General features: G+C 46.1%; 1 protein-coding gene across 3 annotated transcripts in view; it reads right to left on the bottom strand.

Annotated features, from left to right (window-relative positions):
- Positions 1–16,880, bottom strand: part of PRR5L (proline rich 5 like) — an 81,359-nt gene that overhangs the window by 35,257 nt on the left and 29,222 nt on the right. For all 3 annotated transcript variants that reach the window (XR_005021035.1, XM_036862179.1, XM_036862178.1), the window contains exon 4: positions 9,986–10,034. Coding sequence is in view for 2 of the 3 variants with exons in the window: in XM_036862179.1 (XP_036718074.1) it covers positions 9,986–10,034 (49 nt within the window). In the remaining variant the exon portion in view is untranslated. The remainder of the gene's footprint in view (positions 1–9,985; positions 10,035–16,880) is intronic.

Below are 16,880 nucleotides of genomic sequence, written 5' to 3'. Positions count from 1 at the left end.
ACGGAAATTAATTCAAACCCTATATCCTATGTGTTAGGATTTTAGGTCCTTAGGCGTGAGGACCACTTAACTTAGTCCTCCTGGCTCTGAGAACAGTGCCTAGAACATAGTAGAAGCTAATAAATATTGAGTATATATTGCCTGTTTTGATGCTACAGACCATGTTTTGGTTTTAAGAAATCAAGATAAGAGATAGAATATTTGTAAGAGGAGAGAAAGTGATATCGGTCCTTAAAATTCGAATACCCCTGTGCATTTGTACATCTTGCTCTTATTTTACAAATGGCATTTATTTTCATTTATAAAAACTACTTTGCATCTTAAGAGATAAACTTTTATAAGTGGCCTAGGTTCTCCTTCCTCCTCTTTTCTATGTCTTCCCCCTTCAAGGAGATATTTGGGGCAAAAAAAATTTTTTTTTCAAGGAGAAGAAGTTATTTGTGTACTATGGAGAAATGGAAAACATTCATTTTTAAATTTCTCATGATACACGGCATAGAAATTCTGTAGCTTAGACCAAAATAACAGTAACAAAAACTTAAAAGGGGCCTTAAGAATCATCTAGTCATTCCCCCCTCTCCCCAGCCCTGTGGTCCAAATCAATTGGTCACATACAGTTTCAATCATTTTTAGGTGGACATATTTTCCAGGAAGCTAAAGCACCTTTCAAAAGCATCTTGAAAATGTTTATACCCCTACGCTTTGTAGGTTTTGCTCTTACTTTACAGTTTAATAAGCTGCAGCTAGAAGTACGGTCTCCATCTTTTACTTGGCACGTGCTAAGTGAGTTAGGATCTTTTGGGCCGGCCTGGCTCACAGCCCCACTTCTCTGGAGAATCGCCCGCTACCGACGCAGTGGTGCTTTGCCCCATCTTGCATGCTCGAACCATTTGAATCCAGCCTGCATCTTCAGCTTAGCTGATTGGCTTGGTGCCTGCCCTCCACCCGACCTGGCTCTCAAACTGAGCCAATCATTTTCTCCCCTGAGAATCTGTAGTCACACAGGCCCCCTGTGCCCCAAAGGGCCCTGTAATCCTGAGGGCCCGGTGCTCTGAAGGGCCTCATGCTTGGGGTTTAATGCTCTGCAGTTGCCATCTTCACTTCTTAACAGTTTTAGCTTTGAATCTGTGTTTTGTTAAGTGAAGCCCGCTGGGGAAACAGAACACACCCCAGGGGCTCAGCCTCAGCTCACTCATGGTCCTGCCTTCTACAGTCACCCCAGGAGGGGTTTTCAGGCCCCTGCTCCCCACCCCCTGCTGCTTCCCACCCTGCTGGTCTCCCCTGCCCTGCCCCACCACTGCCATCGTTCTATTCCCAAGGTGGTGACAGGGTTGCGTTGGCAGGGGCCCAGGCCCTGGTGCTCTGCGGCATCTTGGGGAGAGGCCTGGTGGCAGCCCCCCTTCCCTGCCCTGGGCTGGCAGAGCTCTGGTTTGAGTGCTGATGACTCGGCTGGGGGCCTCTCGACCACCCCTGAGCTATGTACCCAGAGCATGACGGTTACAGTCTCTTGGGGGCCCCCTGTCCACGACGGGTTGTGGCCACAGGTCCATGGGAAGGGGAGTGCCTTCCTCACCCTGGTGGGAGCCGCATTTGCATTCTACACTGGGCCCTGCAAATTACGAAGCCCACCCTGTCTGCTGGTCCCTTCACCTAAGGACACGCCAACTGGACATCTGTGGGGCTTAAGGCTACTGAGACCTAAAAAAAAGAAAGAAAACAGAAAAGAAAACCAGCCTCGATTTAGACAGCTATCTTGCATTGTTTGTCTTTCGAAGTGTCTGTTCCCTCTGGCCTCACCTGCCAGTATTCCCAGCCCCAGACAAACGCCTGACTCTGGAAGGTGCTGCGAAAATGTATGGGAACGGAGCTGGAGAAGTTCCTGACTTTTCTCTTGTCCCACTCCCTGCCTGATGGCACCAACCGCGTCACCTCCCCCGCCCAAAGGCTTCAAGCCAAAAAACATTACAAGTTAACATTACTAGTTAACATAACCAGCTAACATTACTAGTTACATTCAGTAGCAGCCACCTAGGAAATGGGCCCATTGTTACTTAACGCAGCCCCCATAAATGAACTTGGACGGGGAACACACAGCACTCTAAGGAAGTGGCAGAGGATCCGGAAGTAAAAAACAGCTGACCTATCTGTTTTTATTAAGACATCGAAAATGGGCTGCCGACAGAAGAACAAGCCTCAAAGGAAAAATGCAAAAAACACGGATGTCTGTGGAAAGGCATCCAAAACCATGCAGCCTTCAGTAGGTTGGAAAGACCGAGCTCATCCTGGGTAATCACGGAGGGTGGGCAGGAGGAGGCGAGGAAGGCAGAGGAGAGGGTGGGCCGCTGTAGTGCAGGGTTTGTCAATGTCAACCACATGCATCTCCAGTCAAGCAAGCTCCTCCTCAACCCGGCCAGAAGGACTCAGGAAAATGGGGAACCAACAAGCTAGGGGGTGAGGAGAATGATGCTATTCCCACACAAGGTAGCAATTCTGTAAATGCTTAAGGCGGCTAGCCACCTGTCGCTTCTAATGCTTTAGCAGTGATGATAATAATGAGAATACAAAGAATGACGGTGGAGTTTTTTATTGGTTTTTACTCTTTGTCAGGCACTGTATTATACCCTTCTCATGCATTATCTCACTTTACCTTTGCCACAAACGTATCCCCTTTATACAGATGAAGAAACTGAGGTTCAGAGAAGCAACTAGCAAATGGGAGACCAGAATTTGCACCCAGGTTGGCTGGAATCCAAAGCCCAAATCTTTCCCCCAGGATATTACTCTGGTTTACTTCAACAATGATTAAAAAAATACTAAGGTGCACAGCTATCATTCATTCACTGCTCACTTTTTGTACAAAGCACTTGATATACGTCATCTCATCTAGTAACTGCATCAACCTTTTGAAGTAGATACTATGATTACAACTAGATTACCACTAAGAAGACTGAGGTTCAGAGAGGTTAAGTAACATGCCTACAGTCACACAGCCAGTAAGTGTTGTAGCAAGGACTGGGATCCAGACCTTCCTGGCAGAAAGGCTGGTGCTTTTAGGCATCACACTCTTCTGCCCTATCAGTTGGAGAGGTTTTCAGTGCCCTTGCCCACAAGGGAAAGTAGACGAGATCCATTCGGTTCAGATACTGGGGGAAGTTGGCTTGGCAATTTCAGGCCATGTAACTGGGTTCCACCAAAGCTTCCATCCAGCTGGGTCATTGCTGCTGCCCAATCCTGCTACTAGCTTCTCAACTTCCGCCTCTCCAAAAGTACTTTCCTGGGGTCTCCCTCTCCACTACCATATGTGAGGTCTGGCAAGGCATACACCTGGCTCCCAGGTGGATGCTATTCCCAAATGAGACATTCTTTCCCATCCCAGAGGTGTCTGGCAGCATGTCACTCTGCCTACTGAGAACTTGTATTAACCAATAATTCCATTCCAGGCATTTGTTTCCAGGGATAGCAATGTCTGCAAAAGTTGCTGTTGTTGGCACCAAGCCAGTGATGGAAATCATGGGCCACCTCCATTTTTTTTCTCTTCTGTAACTTTGAAAGTACAGCCATCATCTCTTAGGATGTCTACATTTCCTGTGAACCTGGATGCCTTCCTAGATAAGCAACAAAAAGTCTTATACACACAACTCACCCCCCAGGACCAGAGAGTTCTTAATAAACCAGTCCTGGGGTGTGTATGTGGGGATGATGAGACCAGAGAGAAAGCCCCAGATGGTGAATGAAGAAAATTTGAAAGTTGGTACAAGTTTAATCTTCATTTAGCACCATTTCACTGGTAAAAGGGTAAAATTCACTAAAAGGGTGAATTTGGGCTTTTTTCAAAGTTATTTTACAAGGAAGCAGGAAAATAGTCCCATGTCTGTTTTGCTGGATACTAAAAAAATAAAATAAAATAAAATTTAAAAGCACTGAAATTTCTCTTCTCTGGGGTTTTCAGGGGATATCTTCAGGGCATTTTTAACATTTAAAGTATAATCCAAAAGATTTTCTTCTGTGGCCAGATGGCCTGGGTTTGATCTCCGCTCTACCTTTTACTAGCTGTATGATTGTGGATAACCTTCCTTTACCCAGGTTCAGCTGCAGTATGTGCTAAACGGTAATAATGAATTTTCCTCACCAGCTGTCAGGAGGAATACATGACTTAGTGCGGGAAGGATGCTTAGAGCAGTTCTCAGACTTGAGCACACATGAGAATCACAGAGGACTTGCTAAAACACAGGCTGCTGGGCCACAGTCCCCTCAGTTTCTGACTCAGTTCATCTGAGGTGGGGCCTGAGAATTTGCTTTTCTGACACATTCTCAGGTGATGCTGAAGACGCAGGTGCAGGGACCACACTTTGAGAACCAACCGCTCAGAACTGTTGAACAATGCCTGGCACATAAATGCTTGAAAATATTAGCTGTTGTTACAATGATGGTTATTTTTGTCTTCCTTATAGCTGTGAAACAGCCTCCGAGAAAGGTCGCCCGTTGCTTTCCAAGTCTAACAAATATTTCTCAGACCTCCCACCTCGGTCTTTACTTCTTGTGGCCACTGAGTTGCTGCATGTTTCCACGTATTTGGATGTTTCCACTTTTCCAGCATCTACCCCTGCCTTCCATCCCTCCCCCCAATGGTTCCCTAAACCTGTCTCCTGCCATTTCCGGCCTAGTCTACTTGGAAGTCACCCAATTTCATCCATAATGGGTTCCTGAAAACACATACCCATGTGGACCTAGACACTTACATGATATCAGGGGGAGTTCTGTTCCCACAGAGCCAAAAAGGATGATAAAATCCCTAATTACACCTCCTTTTCAGAGCTAGTCTTCAGGTGATATATTTGCAGCATTTGGTACCTACATCTTCCCTCCTTAACAACTGAATGTGTAATAACCTCAGTCCAATGAGGCTGAAGAGTTGCCATTTCAGCATACCCCTTGATTTCCATCCTTCTCTCAATTATATTAAGATCTGGGGTTATCAATTTCAAGACTCATTTTTCCATTTATCTTCATAAAATTGGAGGAAAGTCCAATAAAAATATTCAAATAATTGCATAAAATTCAAGTAACTGCCGAGGAGATTAAGTATGGCAAAGAGGGCAGCCTGAAACATCCAGGGGTCCTCTGGCAGCCCCCAGACTAGCAGCTTTTCTCTCCCCTCTCAACAGCCAAGGGGGGCTTTAGGCCACTCCAATGTTCACAGACACCCCAAGGCCTCTCTTCCAAGTACTGGCCAAATCCAAGATGCAACTTCTAACGACCTTCTCACCTAAAGACATCATCCTCGCCCCTCTTGCCCGTCTCCTCACTGGAGCCCAGCTCCTCTTGTTCAAAGCCCCTCTGTATACTGGCCCCAATTTTACCTTCAAAGCAGAGTATATGGGAATTGTGCCTTACTACCTTCTGCCCACCTAATTATCTCTTTTCCCGTTTTGGGAATCCCGTTTGTTTTAGAAGCCTTCCCAGGTGGATTAAAGAAGATTGTTATTTAATAATCTTAAAGAATTAAGATAATCTTTAAGATTATTATTAATCTTAAATAATAAGATTATTGTTAATAATAAAGATGAATAATCTTAAAGAATAGTAAAGATTATACTGGGCCTGTTTTTGAGCCTTTACCGTCCACTCAGGGTTTCAGTTAACACGGTGCTGTGTGTTCCCTATACGGATGCGTCTACCTCCCTTCACTTCAGTTTCAAACTCCATGGTGACCAGGATGCTTCCGTGGGTCTCCCCTTCAGCTCCCTGCCACATGCCACATGCCCTTAATGAATCTTCTCTGATAATGATGAGCTAAGGGGATAGTGGCCTCTTGTGACTGCCACCGATACGAGCAGTAGATGGAAACCTTTACATCAAACCTTTACATCATCCGTGCCCTGCTGACAAGCATGGTGGCCACATTTCCCCTTTTCTTAGGTACTATCTTATTCAAAGCCACTGACTACACACTGAGTCTCTGTATCAAGCAAAACTCTAGTTCCACCAAAAATAATTTAACTTTCTGGGCTTGGGGAAAAGCTTTCAATAGACACAACACAGCCAGCAGATGCAGAAGCACAGAAAGTATGATCTGCCACCTCTCCCATCCCCATGCCCCGAACCACCAAGGCACCTAATCAGGTAAGAGAAAAATGAGCATTTCCTGTCAACCATTTCCAAAGATAAAAGAAACCAATTATCCCGCAGAGCTGTCTCTAGGATATAGAGTTCCTGTCGGAAACCCCAATTTTCCTTCCGGGTGCAATTCAAAACAGACGGAGGAAAAAGGAAAATCAATACTGGAAATGTCAAAGATTTTTCTGGCCGCTGTCTTATGGAAATCTATCTATGTTTTTGTCAGTCAAACAGCCTGTCTTCTCTGTGTGCAGACACAAGATAAGCACCATCTTTCCGCCTGCTCTGCCCCTGCCCTCACCTCGGGTCATTTTCATTATTCTTCACTGAAGACAACCTTTCTGTGAGTCTTTCTTCAAAGCTGCAAAATGAGAATGTTCGCTTTCAAAAGCGGAGCCACGTGGGGCTTCCCTGGTGGCGCAGTGGTTGAGAGTCTGCCTGCCAATGCAGGGGACACGCGTTCGAGCCCTGGTCTGGGAAGATCCCACATGCCGCGGAGCAACTGGGCCCGTGAGCCACAATTACTGAGCCTGTGCTCCGCAACAAGAGAGGCCGCGATAGTGAGAGGCCTGCGCACCGCAATGAAGAGTGGCCCCCGCTTGCCACAACTGGAGAAAGCCCTCGCACAGAAACGAAGACCCAACACAGCCATAAATGAATTAAAAATAAATAAATTAAAAAAAAAAAAAAAAGCAACCTTCCGGTATTCTCAAAAACAGAAAAGGGGAAAATTATAAAAAAAAAAGCGGAGCCACGGTGATGGCTTTTACAAGTAGTAATCTCTGGGGTGGCGGGTCTGGGTCCCAGGAGACAGACCTCATTGCTGAGTCCAGATGTCCAGGCCGGGGGGCGGCCATCTCATCCTCCACACGGAGGAACCCACTCGTCACCTTCCCCAACAGCCACGTGCATGGCATTTGGGTCTTACCTGCCCACACCCCTGGTTCGGTTCCTCACTTGTCCCCAGACCTTCCTCCCTCCTCCTTGCTGGAGGAATGTTCTTTCTGGAGCCCATTCTGACTTTCCCTCTTGAAACTACCTCTGATAGTTGAGTGTGAAGGCTAAGGTCACCTCTATCAGCCTTGCCTCCTGGATTTCCCTCTTCATCTGAAAAGCTCTTCTTGGTGTGGCTTTGAAACCAGCCCATTTTCAAGGGTGCCTAGCGAAGGACTTTCCAAACCTGAGTCTCTCTTGAATCACCTTCACCACTTGGTCACAGCCAGGGCCACGTACACTATTATTCTTTGTATACTATTTTTCTTCAATCGATCCACTTTTTAAAAACATAAATATGTTTATAAAAGAAACCACAGCCACACCATTTACCATAAATAGAATGTATCTCAAGGATCAACTCAATGCCAACAAAATGATGTTATGTAATCCTAATTAGACACTGCTTCTAGCTGAAGACACTAATTTTGAAACCTGCTCTCTCTTCCTTAAACAAGAGAGATCACCAAGTCTTGCAGAAGTGTAACAGACACAAGGGCGCAAACCAAGACTCTCCCTGGCACGATCAGAAGTGCTAAAGGAAAATAAGGAAAGGAAACACTTACCACAAAGGCGAATGTTATTTAATACCATTGTGTGCAACTCCTAAAATCTCTCATGTATCTGTGGTGGACAACCCCTCCCTCTCTCCCAATAAAGTTTATTGAGCATCTACTATGTGCTAGGTAATTTCTAGGGACTGGAGAACCAAACACATTTTTAAAAAGGCTCTGTGCCCACATGAGACTTAAAACCTACATTTTAATAAACAGTGTCTAGGATAGGCTTTTCTCCAGTCTAGCACCTTAAACTAAGGAAAAACCCAGATTCAAAACTGTGAAAACCAGTTCAGACCCCACACCCCCAGAAAGAGACTCAATATTCACCAAGCAGTTTCTCTGATTAAGCACTCGATAAAAAATGACATGTGGTTACCAGCTGTTAAGTGTCTGGCATACTTTGTAAGCAGCACTTACTGCCCCCAAAACCTCAGGGCTTTCCAGATAAATAAATCCCCACCCAAATGCCCTTCCCCACCCATCCGAGGGGTAGCCCCCAAAGCCAAGACATGACTGACATTTCAAACTTGACTGAAACCACACAGAACCCTGTCTATTTTAAATGTCAATGAGGAAGGCAGCTGGGCTGGCAGGTTTCACCAGGAGGGATTGAAAAACCACTTCTCTGTAGTTGGATTTAAAACTCAATCACTAGAGACAGCAAGAGAAGAGAGTGAGGAAAAGATTGACCTTTGAGTCAAGGGCAACTGAAATGATTCACATTTGTGACTAATTATCTCTTTTTTAATCTTTGTCCCTCCCTAGACAGGGGTTTTCTTTCAAGCAGCTGAGACATTTGACCTGATTGAATTCCAGGCTTCTGCTGGGTCTTGCTTTGTCCAGATTTAGAGTGGCCAAGTGGTCATTTTCTGGTGTGTGGGGGTGTGTGTGTGCATGTGAGAGAGAAACAACTGACATTTGTCATTCTTTTAAAGTGCACGTAAAAGTTTTAGCTTCCTGATTTATGGAAAGAAAATGGAAGGATGCCTGTGTTGTTTTGAAAAGCTAAAAACTCTTTAAACTGTCTTAAAAGTATGCTCACCTGGGATACAGAATAATATCACCAACCTGAAACCAATTTATTATGGATTTTTTTTTTTTATGTCACCTTCCCATTAAAAGGGATGGATTACACTTTAGAATAACAAATATGTATACAGTTGACCCTTGAACAACGCCGAGGGGTTAGGGGCACCAACCCTCCGTGTAGTCGAGAATCTGCATATAATTTATAGTTGACCCTCCGTATCTGAGGTTTTTTGTATCCACAGATTCAACCAACCATGGATCCTGCAGTACTATAGTATTGACTATTGAAAAACTCTGTGTGGGGACTTCCCACCACGTGTCTCTGGATGGAGTCAGGAAGGCATCTCGTGTCAGTGGATTAGAAACCATCCTGACTGCACCTGGAATCTTGAACTCGTTAGCTGCATAACAACAATGTCTAGGCAGGAGGGATGTTAGCTTACCTGATTCAATTCTATCTTTAACAGAACAGACCGAGAGGCTTAGTGACAAGAAAGAACTTGGCTAAAGGGACATAGCATTACACTCAATTAGGTACCATACACGGAGTGGGAGGGAAGCGGGAGGGAACGGCACTAGGAAAGCAGTTCTCAAAGTGTGGTTTGGGGTCCCCTGGGGGATCACCCAGACCTTTCCCACACGGTCAAAACGATTTCCTTAACAACACTAAGCTGTTATTTGCCTTGCATCCTCCGTGAGTGTACTGTGGAATTTTCCAGAGACTAGGTGCAATATTTTCCAGACGGGCAATATCACAATAGACTGACTATGAAGCAGATATGAGGATCCAGTCTGCAGGCAGAGATTTGCAGACATATAAAACAATACCACTCTCCTATTTTTTTATTTTCAAAAAGTTATTTTTCATAAAAATGCCATTTATGCTAACATGTAGTGAGTTTATTATTTGAATGAATTAAGGCACACAGTAAATTTTCTCAGGCTTAATTTCTAATATGGTGAAAATGCATAGAGATAACCCAAACAAAAGATCATTTTTAAGAGTGTAAATGTGTCCTTGAGACCAAAAAGCCTGAGAACCGCTGTCTGAGGCTATAGTCTCCATAAGAGCAGGGACCACGCTTGCCCTGTACGCCTCCACTGCCACTGCACTGCAGTGCCCAGCACGTAGTAGGGCTGCACTGCAATGCCCAGCACGTAGTAGGAACTCGGGATACATAATTTTGGATGTTGAAGGCATGTCCAGGTGTACAGTATCGGTCACCCCTTTAGGTATATGTACCCATGTGCACAATATAACACATGCTCAGACCCACACAGCTTACCTGAAAATAGTCTGTAATGAACGATCCAAGTTCACTCTTCAGCAGCCGCCTGGAAAGAGAGAAAAACCATGAAGCAGCCCTTGGTGCTATAGCTCCTGGAGTTCACGGATGCGTGCTGAATTGCCGTGCTCACCAGTGGCACAGGGGCCGAGGCCAGGCCTGAGCAGGAAGTGTGTTTTCCTAGGCCCTAGTAATACCCCACCCCCACCAAGGTCATTAGGGAATTGGGGCGCATGGAACTCCTAGAAGGCATCTGCTCCTTAGTTCACTTTTACAGATAAAGCATCTCAAGAGGGCAGACACAGGAAGTCCCAATTCTAACAGAGGTGGAGGCAGGCAGGGGCACTTGGCTTCATGTGCAGCAAAAACTAAGGAAGAGAAAGGCCATGGTTTTGTAATCCCCCCTCATTTGCAGACTTTACGGTTTAAAATGCATTCTTCATACATTCTTCACCCAAGGATTGTAAAGTACGTGTGTGTGTTGGGGAGCAATTATTATCTCTCGTGTATAGATAAAGAAATTGAGGCTCAGAGAGGTCTCCCAAATAAGTCAGTGGCAGAGTTAAGATTAAAACCCAGACCTTCTGCAAATTCAACATCTCTTTGCATAACCCAACCCAGTCTCGCCTCCAAATCCATCACAGACATTGAGCTTGGTGCCATGGTTTCGGTGGCCTTACTGCCCATCCCAAAGGGAATTAAAAGTCCTTCAAAGGAGAACAGATCGATTTTATTATCCAGCACAAACATTTATTCAGCTGCTCTTTATGAGCCAGACGTTGTTCTAGCACCAGGCTTGCAGAAGTGAACAAGACAGGCGAGGTCTCTGCTCTCAAGGAGCTTACATCCTTGGGGGGAGGGGTGTGGGAAGCCAGCAGGTTAGTCGATACACTCCCGAGGTAAGTGCAAAGAGTCTTAAGTGCTTAAAAAATAAAAATAAAAAATGGCGGTATTGGCAGCAGACCTCCTTCTCCCTGAGAGAAATCATGGGACTATCCCTACTGCTCTTTCTTTAATTTGATCCAAATAAGGTGAGGAAGCTAAAACCAAGAATCCAGGGAAAAAAAGTCTTCAGGACTTCCAATAATTTCATTTATGCATCCCACCGGACACGGTTACTAAAGAGCAAACACTCAAGCTTCTGACAACACCTGCTGGGTTTTAACTCCTCAAAAAATGCATTCTCACGTGTCGCTGTAGGATAAACAGGAAGTTACAACAAGATGTCACAATGTGCAGAAGACAGACACAATAAGACTGAGTCACAAGAAGAAGAAACATCCATGATCTAAATTTCTGCACCAGAAAGAGCCCTGGAAAGCTGAAAGCTCATGCTGAGCAAGGAAAATACCTTCCTTTTCCCAGGACAGAAAATGTATCTGTGGTGGACACTGCATTTTGAGATCCAAGTGAATGGCAGGCTCTCGGAAGGCCATCCCATCCACAGAACCCAGGGGTTCACCCAGATGTGGGTGGGTCTGACAGAGACAGGGAAGCCTTCATCGGTCACTGGGCCAAGAGCAGGTGGGTCGTGGCTGGTCTTCGAGGCCAGAGGCGTCGCTCAGACGGGACACAGAAATCAAGTGGGCAGCCCCAGAGGGAGGTCCTGAAACAGGAAGAGGCAGGAAGGCTGCTTCTGGCTGCTGGAAAGAGAAGCACCTCCCAACAAAGTCTTCCTGGCCACTGGGAAGTCTCAAAACCATAGGTGAAGAAGCCAAGCTTCATCAAAAAGTGGAAAAACAAGTCCTCATAATGGGCTACTACTAACAGAGTTTCTTAAGCATATCTTGGGCACTTACAATGTTAAGGGGTCAACACGGTTCTGAGACTAAAATGCAGGCTATGGAATTGGTGTCCCGAGGAAGCCACGCTGGGAGGACACCGTGTTCATGTAGAGGCTTCAGGTAAAATGGAAAGAGACACAGAGGTCGTCAGTACAGGTAAGCCTTCAGGGTCAAGAGCTATGGAAACCCACTTGGAGCAAGGCGGAGGAGTAACAATCGTGAACTGGGGCTGGATGTGATTAGACAGGTGGTACCCCAGGAGCATCGTGATGCTACACAACTGAGCAATCCAAGAGGTCTCCTCCCCTACGTATCAGGGAGGGCGGAAAGGCTGCAGACCGCAGTGACGGGAACGGTACATCACCCTTATGTTACAGCCGGGACTGCAGCAAGGCCCGGCCAAGGCCAGAATTCTGCAGAGCATTACAGGAAGACAAAGCTTGAGGTAGAAATCAGCTGATAAAGGAGCAGAGGTTCAACAGTGACCTTGTTGCAACTGCCAAGACAAAGGCATAGCAGAAGGACCCAGAAGTTAGGAGGGGCAGCAAGGTGGTGACGGGTAAGAAGAAAGCAGCAGGCTGTGAAGAGGTGCTCCCACCACACTGGTAAGAGTGGTCCTCAGCCCTTTACGGAAGCGGAACCACACACAGGTGTGGCAATCTGCTTTACATATGTTAGATGTAATCGACTAGAACCAGGTATTGTAAGAGAATTCCATGTTTAAAACCCTCTCTACTAGGTATTGTTGTACAGAATCATCACAACAGAACAGACCCTAGCTGATCATTTAAGCCAACATTCTATTGTCCTGGGTGGGTAAATCAGTAAGCTGCCCTGTTCCTTACAAACTCCTGTCTTATTTGTGTCTGCACATGTTACGAGTTAGACAAGGTCAATACATACATGTACAGCTCTTCCGCTGCGGTGAAATGTGGAATCAACGTAAATGTGCACCAATAAAGTGCTCATAAAAACCTGGTTCATTCATACAATGACGTTCTAAGTAGCCATAAAAAAACAAAAGGGAATAAGGAAGTGCTCTTAAGTAATGATATGAAAATATCTACATTACGTTAAGTCAAAAAGAAGCAAGATGCAGAACAGTGTGTATAATGTGCTACCTTGTGAAACGGGAAGAGTAAATATATGTATTTTTTATTTACACGATAGCAACAAATTCACTTGTCAAATCTGCTCTAACTTGCTGTTCTGTCATAGCTATGATTTGGTTTCCAAGAGGCCCTTTGAACTGAAATATACAGTACCTTGATTTTTTTTTTTTAATTTTATTTATTTATTTATTTATGGCTGTGTTGGGTCCTCGTTTCTGTGCGAGGGCTTTCTCTAGTTGCGGCAAGTGGGGACCACTCTTCATCGCGGTGCACTGGCCTCTCACTATCGTGGCCTCTCTTGTTTCGGAGCACAGGCTCCAGACGCGCAAGCTCAGTAATTGTGGCTCACGGGCCCAACTGCTCCGCAGCATGTGGGATCTTCCCAGACCAGGGCTCGAACCCGTGTCCCCTGCATTGGCAGGCGGATTCTCAACCACTGCGCCACCAGGGAAGCCCAGTACCTTGATTTTTAAACACACAAAACATACATGCATTTTCAAAATTATATGTAAATGCACTGGGTTGTGTCTCCTCCTCTCCGTCTTCCCAAGTAGGAGGCTGGAGAAGGTTGAAGCTGTTACTGGAAATTAAGTAGGGCAACAAAACACTTTAGCAAACTTTATCCCCTGAAGTTGGGAAACGCTGTGCTAGAAACACCAAACCACCTTGTTAGACCCCAGTCTGTGGACCTCGTATAAAGTGTCAAGTATCCCCAGCTGCTTTTCCACAAATATTCCTCATATATGCGTAAAGAAGCTCTGGAAGAATAACCAATAAACTACTGTAATAAAAGTTATCTTTGGCAGGGGAGTAGGAGCTGGGTCTCTGGAGTACAAGGGAGGGAGATTCTTCAATGTATATCTCGTTATATATGTAAATTTTTAGTACACTGTGAACACATCCTACTCAAAAACATTAAAAAAAATTTTTTTAATTAACAATAACCACCATCAGGGTTACCAACAGATGGCTTGAGGCCAAGAAGGAATTGTGGGAGTGCGTTCCCACATCAAGGGCACAATATCAGGAAGCAGACTGTCCTAGGGGAACAGAGAATCCCACAAGTCCTGAGAATCTGCCAATGCAAACCCACCCCAGGCTGGTAACCCGAGAACTTAATGCAGAGAGAGGGGGGTGAGGAGAGGGCAGAGCTGGCCCAGCCAAACTGAGAACAGTCTGCCGCTGAGTCACAGTGTGAGATCCACCATCTATTTCTATATTCTGTGTTTACTCTGCTTGCACTTGGTTTACAAGGAAAGGGTACTTCTCAGAAACTCTACCCTGGTCTTAGCTGAACTGAGAGAAAGGGATTTTCCGCCCCTCTACCTTGAGGTACCATCTCCAGGGGGAATTCATCAGTAGCTTCCCTCCAAAACAGGAAAGGGTGACTGATAGAACATCAGGACCCCATGAGTTAATTCATCGAATCACAAACGTTTACTGAAAACCTACTCTGTGTCAGATGTGGTGTGAGGTGCTAGGAGAGAAGGATGCAAGAGCTCAGACAATGACTCCTCCCCATTGGGACCCCTCTCTCAGGAGACAGGGGTACCATCTTGTCCAAAAAATGGAAAGTATCAAGGCATTAGGGATGCACAGACCTAAATTCACAGAGGGACCACTCACCTTAGAACCTTCCTCACTACATTTGCCAGTTTAGCTTGTAAAGCACGAGAAAGAAGAGAAAAGCAGAAGAAAGACAACAGAATCAAAGAGCCCGTGCCTTGTGGTTCCCTAGATACAGAAGAGATGGAAATCCTGATTCCTGAAACCTAGGACATATGTTCCTTCTGGGCACAGAGGCACAGAACCTGGCAGCCTTCCTTCCACTTTTTCCATCCTTTCCTAGGGTCTCTTCCCAGGAAACAGGAAAGTAATTACATATTGGAGCAAATAATAATAATAAACAAAAAACAAATTGCTCCTAGGATGGAGCCTAGCTTTTTTTCCCAATTAAAGTTTACTGAGCACTTACTACGTGCCAGGCACCATTGTCAACAACATGTATGTATTTCCTCATTTAAGCATAAAACAAAACCGCTTTTTATACACAAGAAAATGGAACCGCAGAGGTTACTGAGGAGGGCATGCAGCAAACTCAGGATGGAAAGGAGAGAAGTCTCACTGACTGTGAGGGTCTGGAGGCAGCTGCCTGGGTCTGAAGCCTGTGGTCAGCAGTAACCTTTGCAAGTTAACTGTACAGTTTAGTCCCTTGTACCTGTTTCCTCAACTGGAATTTGGGGATAGTAAGGGTAGCCACTCCACAGGATTATTGCAAGGGCTAAACGAATTAATCCTTGAACGGTGAGTTCCTAGAACAGAGCCCAGCATACAGCAAGCCTCGGCAAGTGTCACCACCACCATCATCACCACCATCATGACCATGATCACCACCACCACCACCACCATCATCACCACCACCACCATCACCACCATCATCACCATCACCATCACCACCACCATCACCACCACCATCACCATCACCACCACCACCAACACCACCACCACCACCACCACCATCACCACCACCACCACCACCACCACCACCACCATCACCACCACCACCACCACCACCATCACCACCATCATCACCATCACCACCACCACCACCATCACCACAACCACCACCATCACCACCACCATCACCATCACCACCACCACCATCATCACCACCACCACCATCACCACCACCACCATCACCACCACCACCACCATCATCACCACCACCACCACCACCACCACCACCACCACCACCATCACCACCACCACCATCACCACCACCACCATCACCACCACTACCACCATCACCATCACCACCACCACCACCATCATCACCACCACCATCATCACCACCATCACCACTATCAGCCATTGAGCTAGAAAGAGAAGGAAGTGGGGACCTGAGAGTAATGGGAAGTGAATGCTTATGTGGGACTCAACCCAAAAGGGAAATGGGGCATGAAGTTCAGTCAGAAGCCAAAAGGGCAGTAATAAGGAGAAATGCGGAACCACTCACAGGCTGATCTGTACTATCTCACCCCCTTTTCCTCCAGGCTGACTGGGTGAGACACCACCCCAGATGACAGGATTTCCTGTTATTACACAGACCGTCATCTCACCCTGCACCATCTTGTCAACTCAACTTCCCACTTCTGTGGGCTTGAAGGTAAACGAGGCACAGCCCAAGCTGGATTCTAGCTGGTTACGAGGTACAGGGAGGACCAGATGGCAGGCAGGGAATGGAGTGGCAGAAATGATGTAGAGAAATCACCTTAGATGCAAGCCACAATCTCTCTTGTGCACAGGGAAAGCCCCAAGGCAGCAAAATCCCAAAGGATAATGAAACAGCTTGGAGACAGGTGCCACAGGGCTAAAGTTTAGCCAGCAGGAGTGGGGAAACCATATCAGTTGCGAAGTATTTCTGTGCCATTTGGCAATCAGGGGCTGCCGCAAGTACCCAGGCCCTTTGGTGGGATCTAGCCAGATGTCCTCATGGTCTAGGAACAGCAGGGGGCCTCAGGGTCCTGTGCCTGACGCTATAGCTCATCAGTTAGTGCCTGTCCAATCTGATCATTAAATCCTCCTGAGATCACCCACCTCGCTTCTGCAATAGGACACGTTTCAAGGAGGTGGCGTCTTTTAAGCAGTAACACAGGGAAACATCCCTTTCCTCTGCTGGCCCATTCTATGGGGGCCCATCGGAGGTTGTGTGCATAACTCAGATGAAAATTCTAGGATTCTCACACCTCTCTGTTTTCTGCACCCCAGTGGGTGGCAGTGGGGACAGTGAAAAAGATGGAGAAAACCAACAAAAAGCATTTCCAGAGTTCCTAATTATGTCACATGTACTATGCTAAGCGGATGGCACAAAGCATCTTGAATTCTCCAGTAGCCTCTAAGGCAGGAATTTATTTTGCAGATGAGGCAACTGATGCTCAGAGCCTTCCCTGAGGCCACACACAGGCAGATCCCAACTCAAACAGAGGCCCACCTGAACAT

The sequence above is a fragment of the Balaenoptera musculus genome, chromosome 8, assembly GCF_009873245.2.
Source record: "Balaenoptera musculus isolate JJ_BM4_2016_0621 chromosome 8, mBalMus1.pri.v3, whole genome shotgun sequence".
NCBI classification, from domain to species: domain Eukaryota; kingdom Metazoa; phylum Chordata; class Mammalia; order Artiodactyla; family Balaenopteridae; genus Balaenoptera; species Balaenoptera musculus.
Note: the sequence above shows the minus strand (reverse complement) of the source record. Positions and strands in the feature narration are given on the sequence as shown.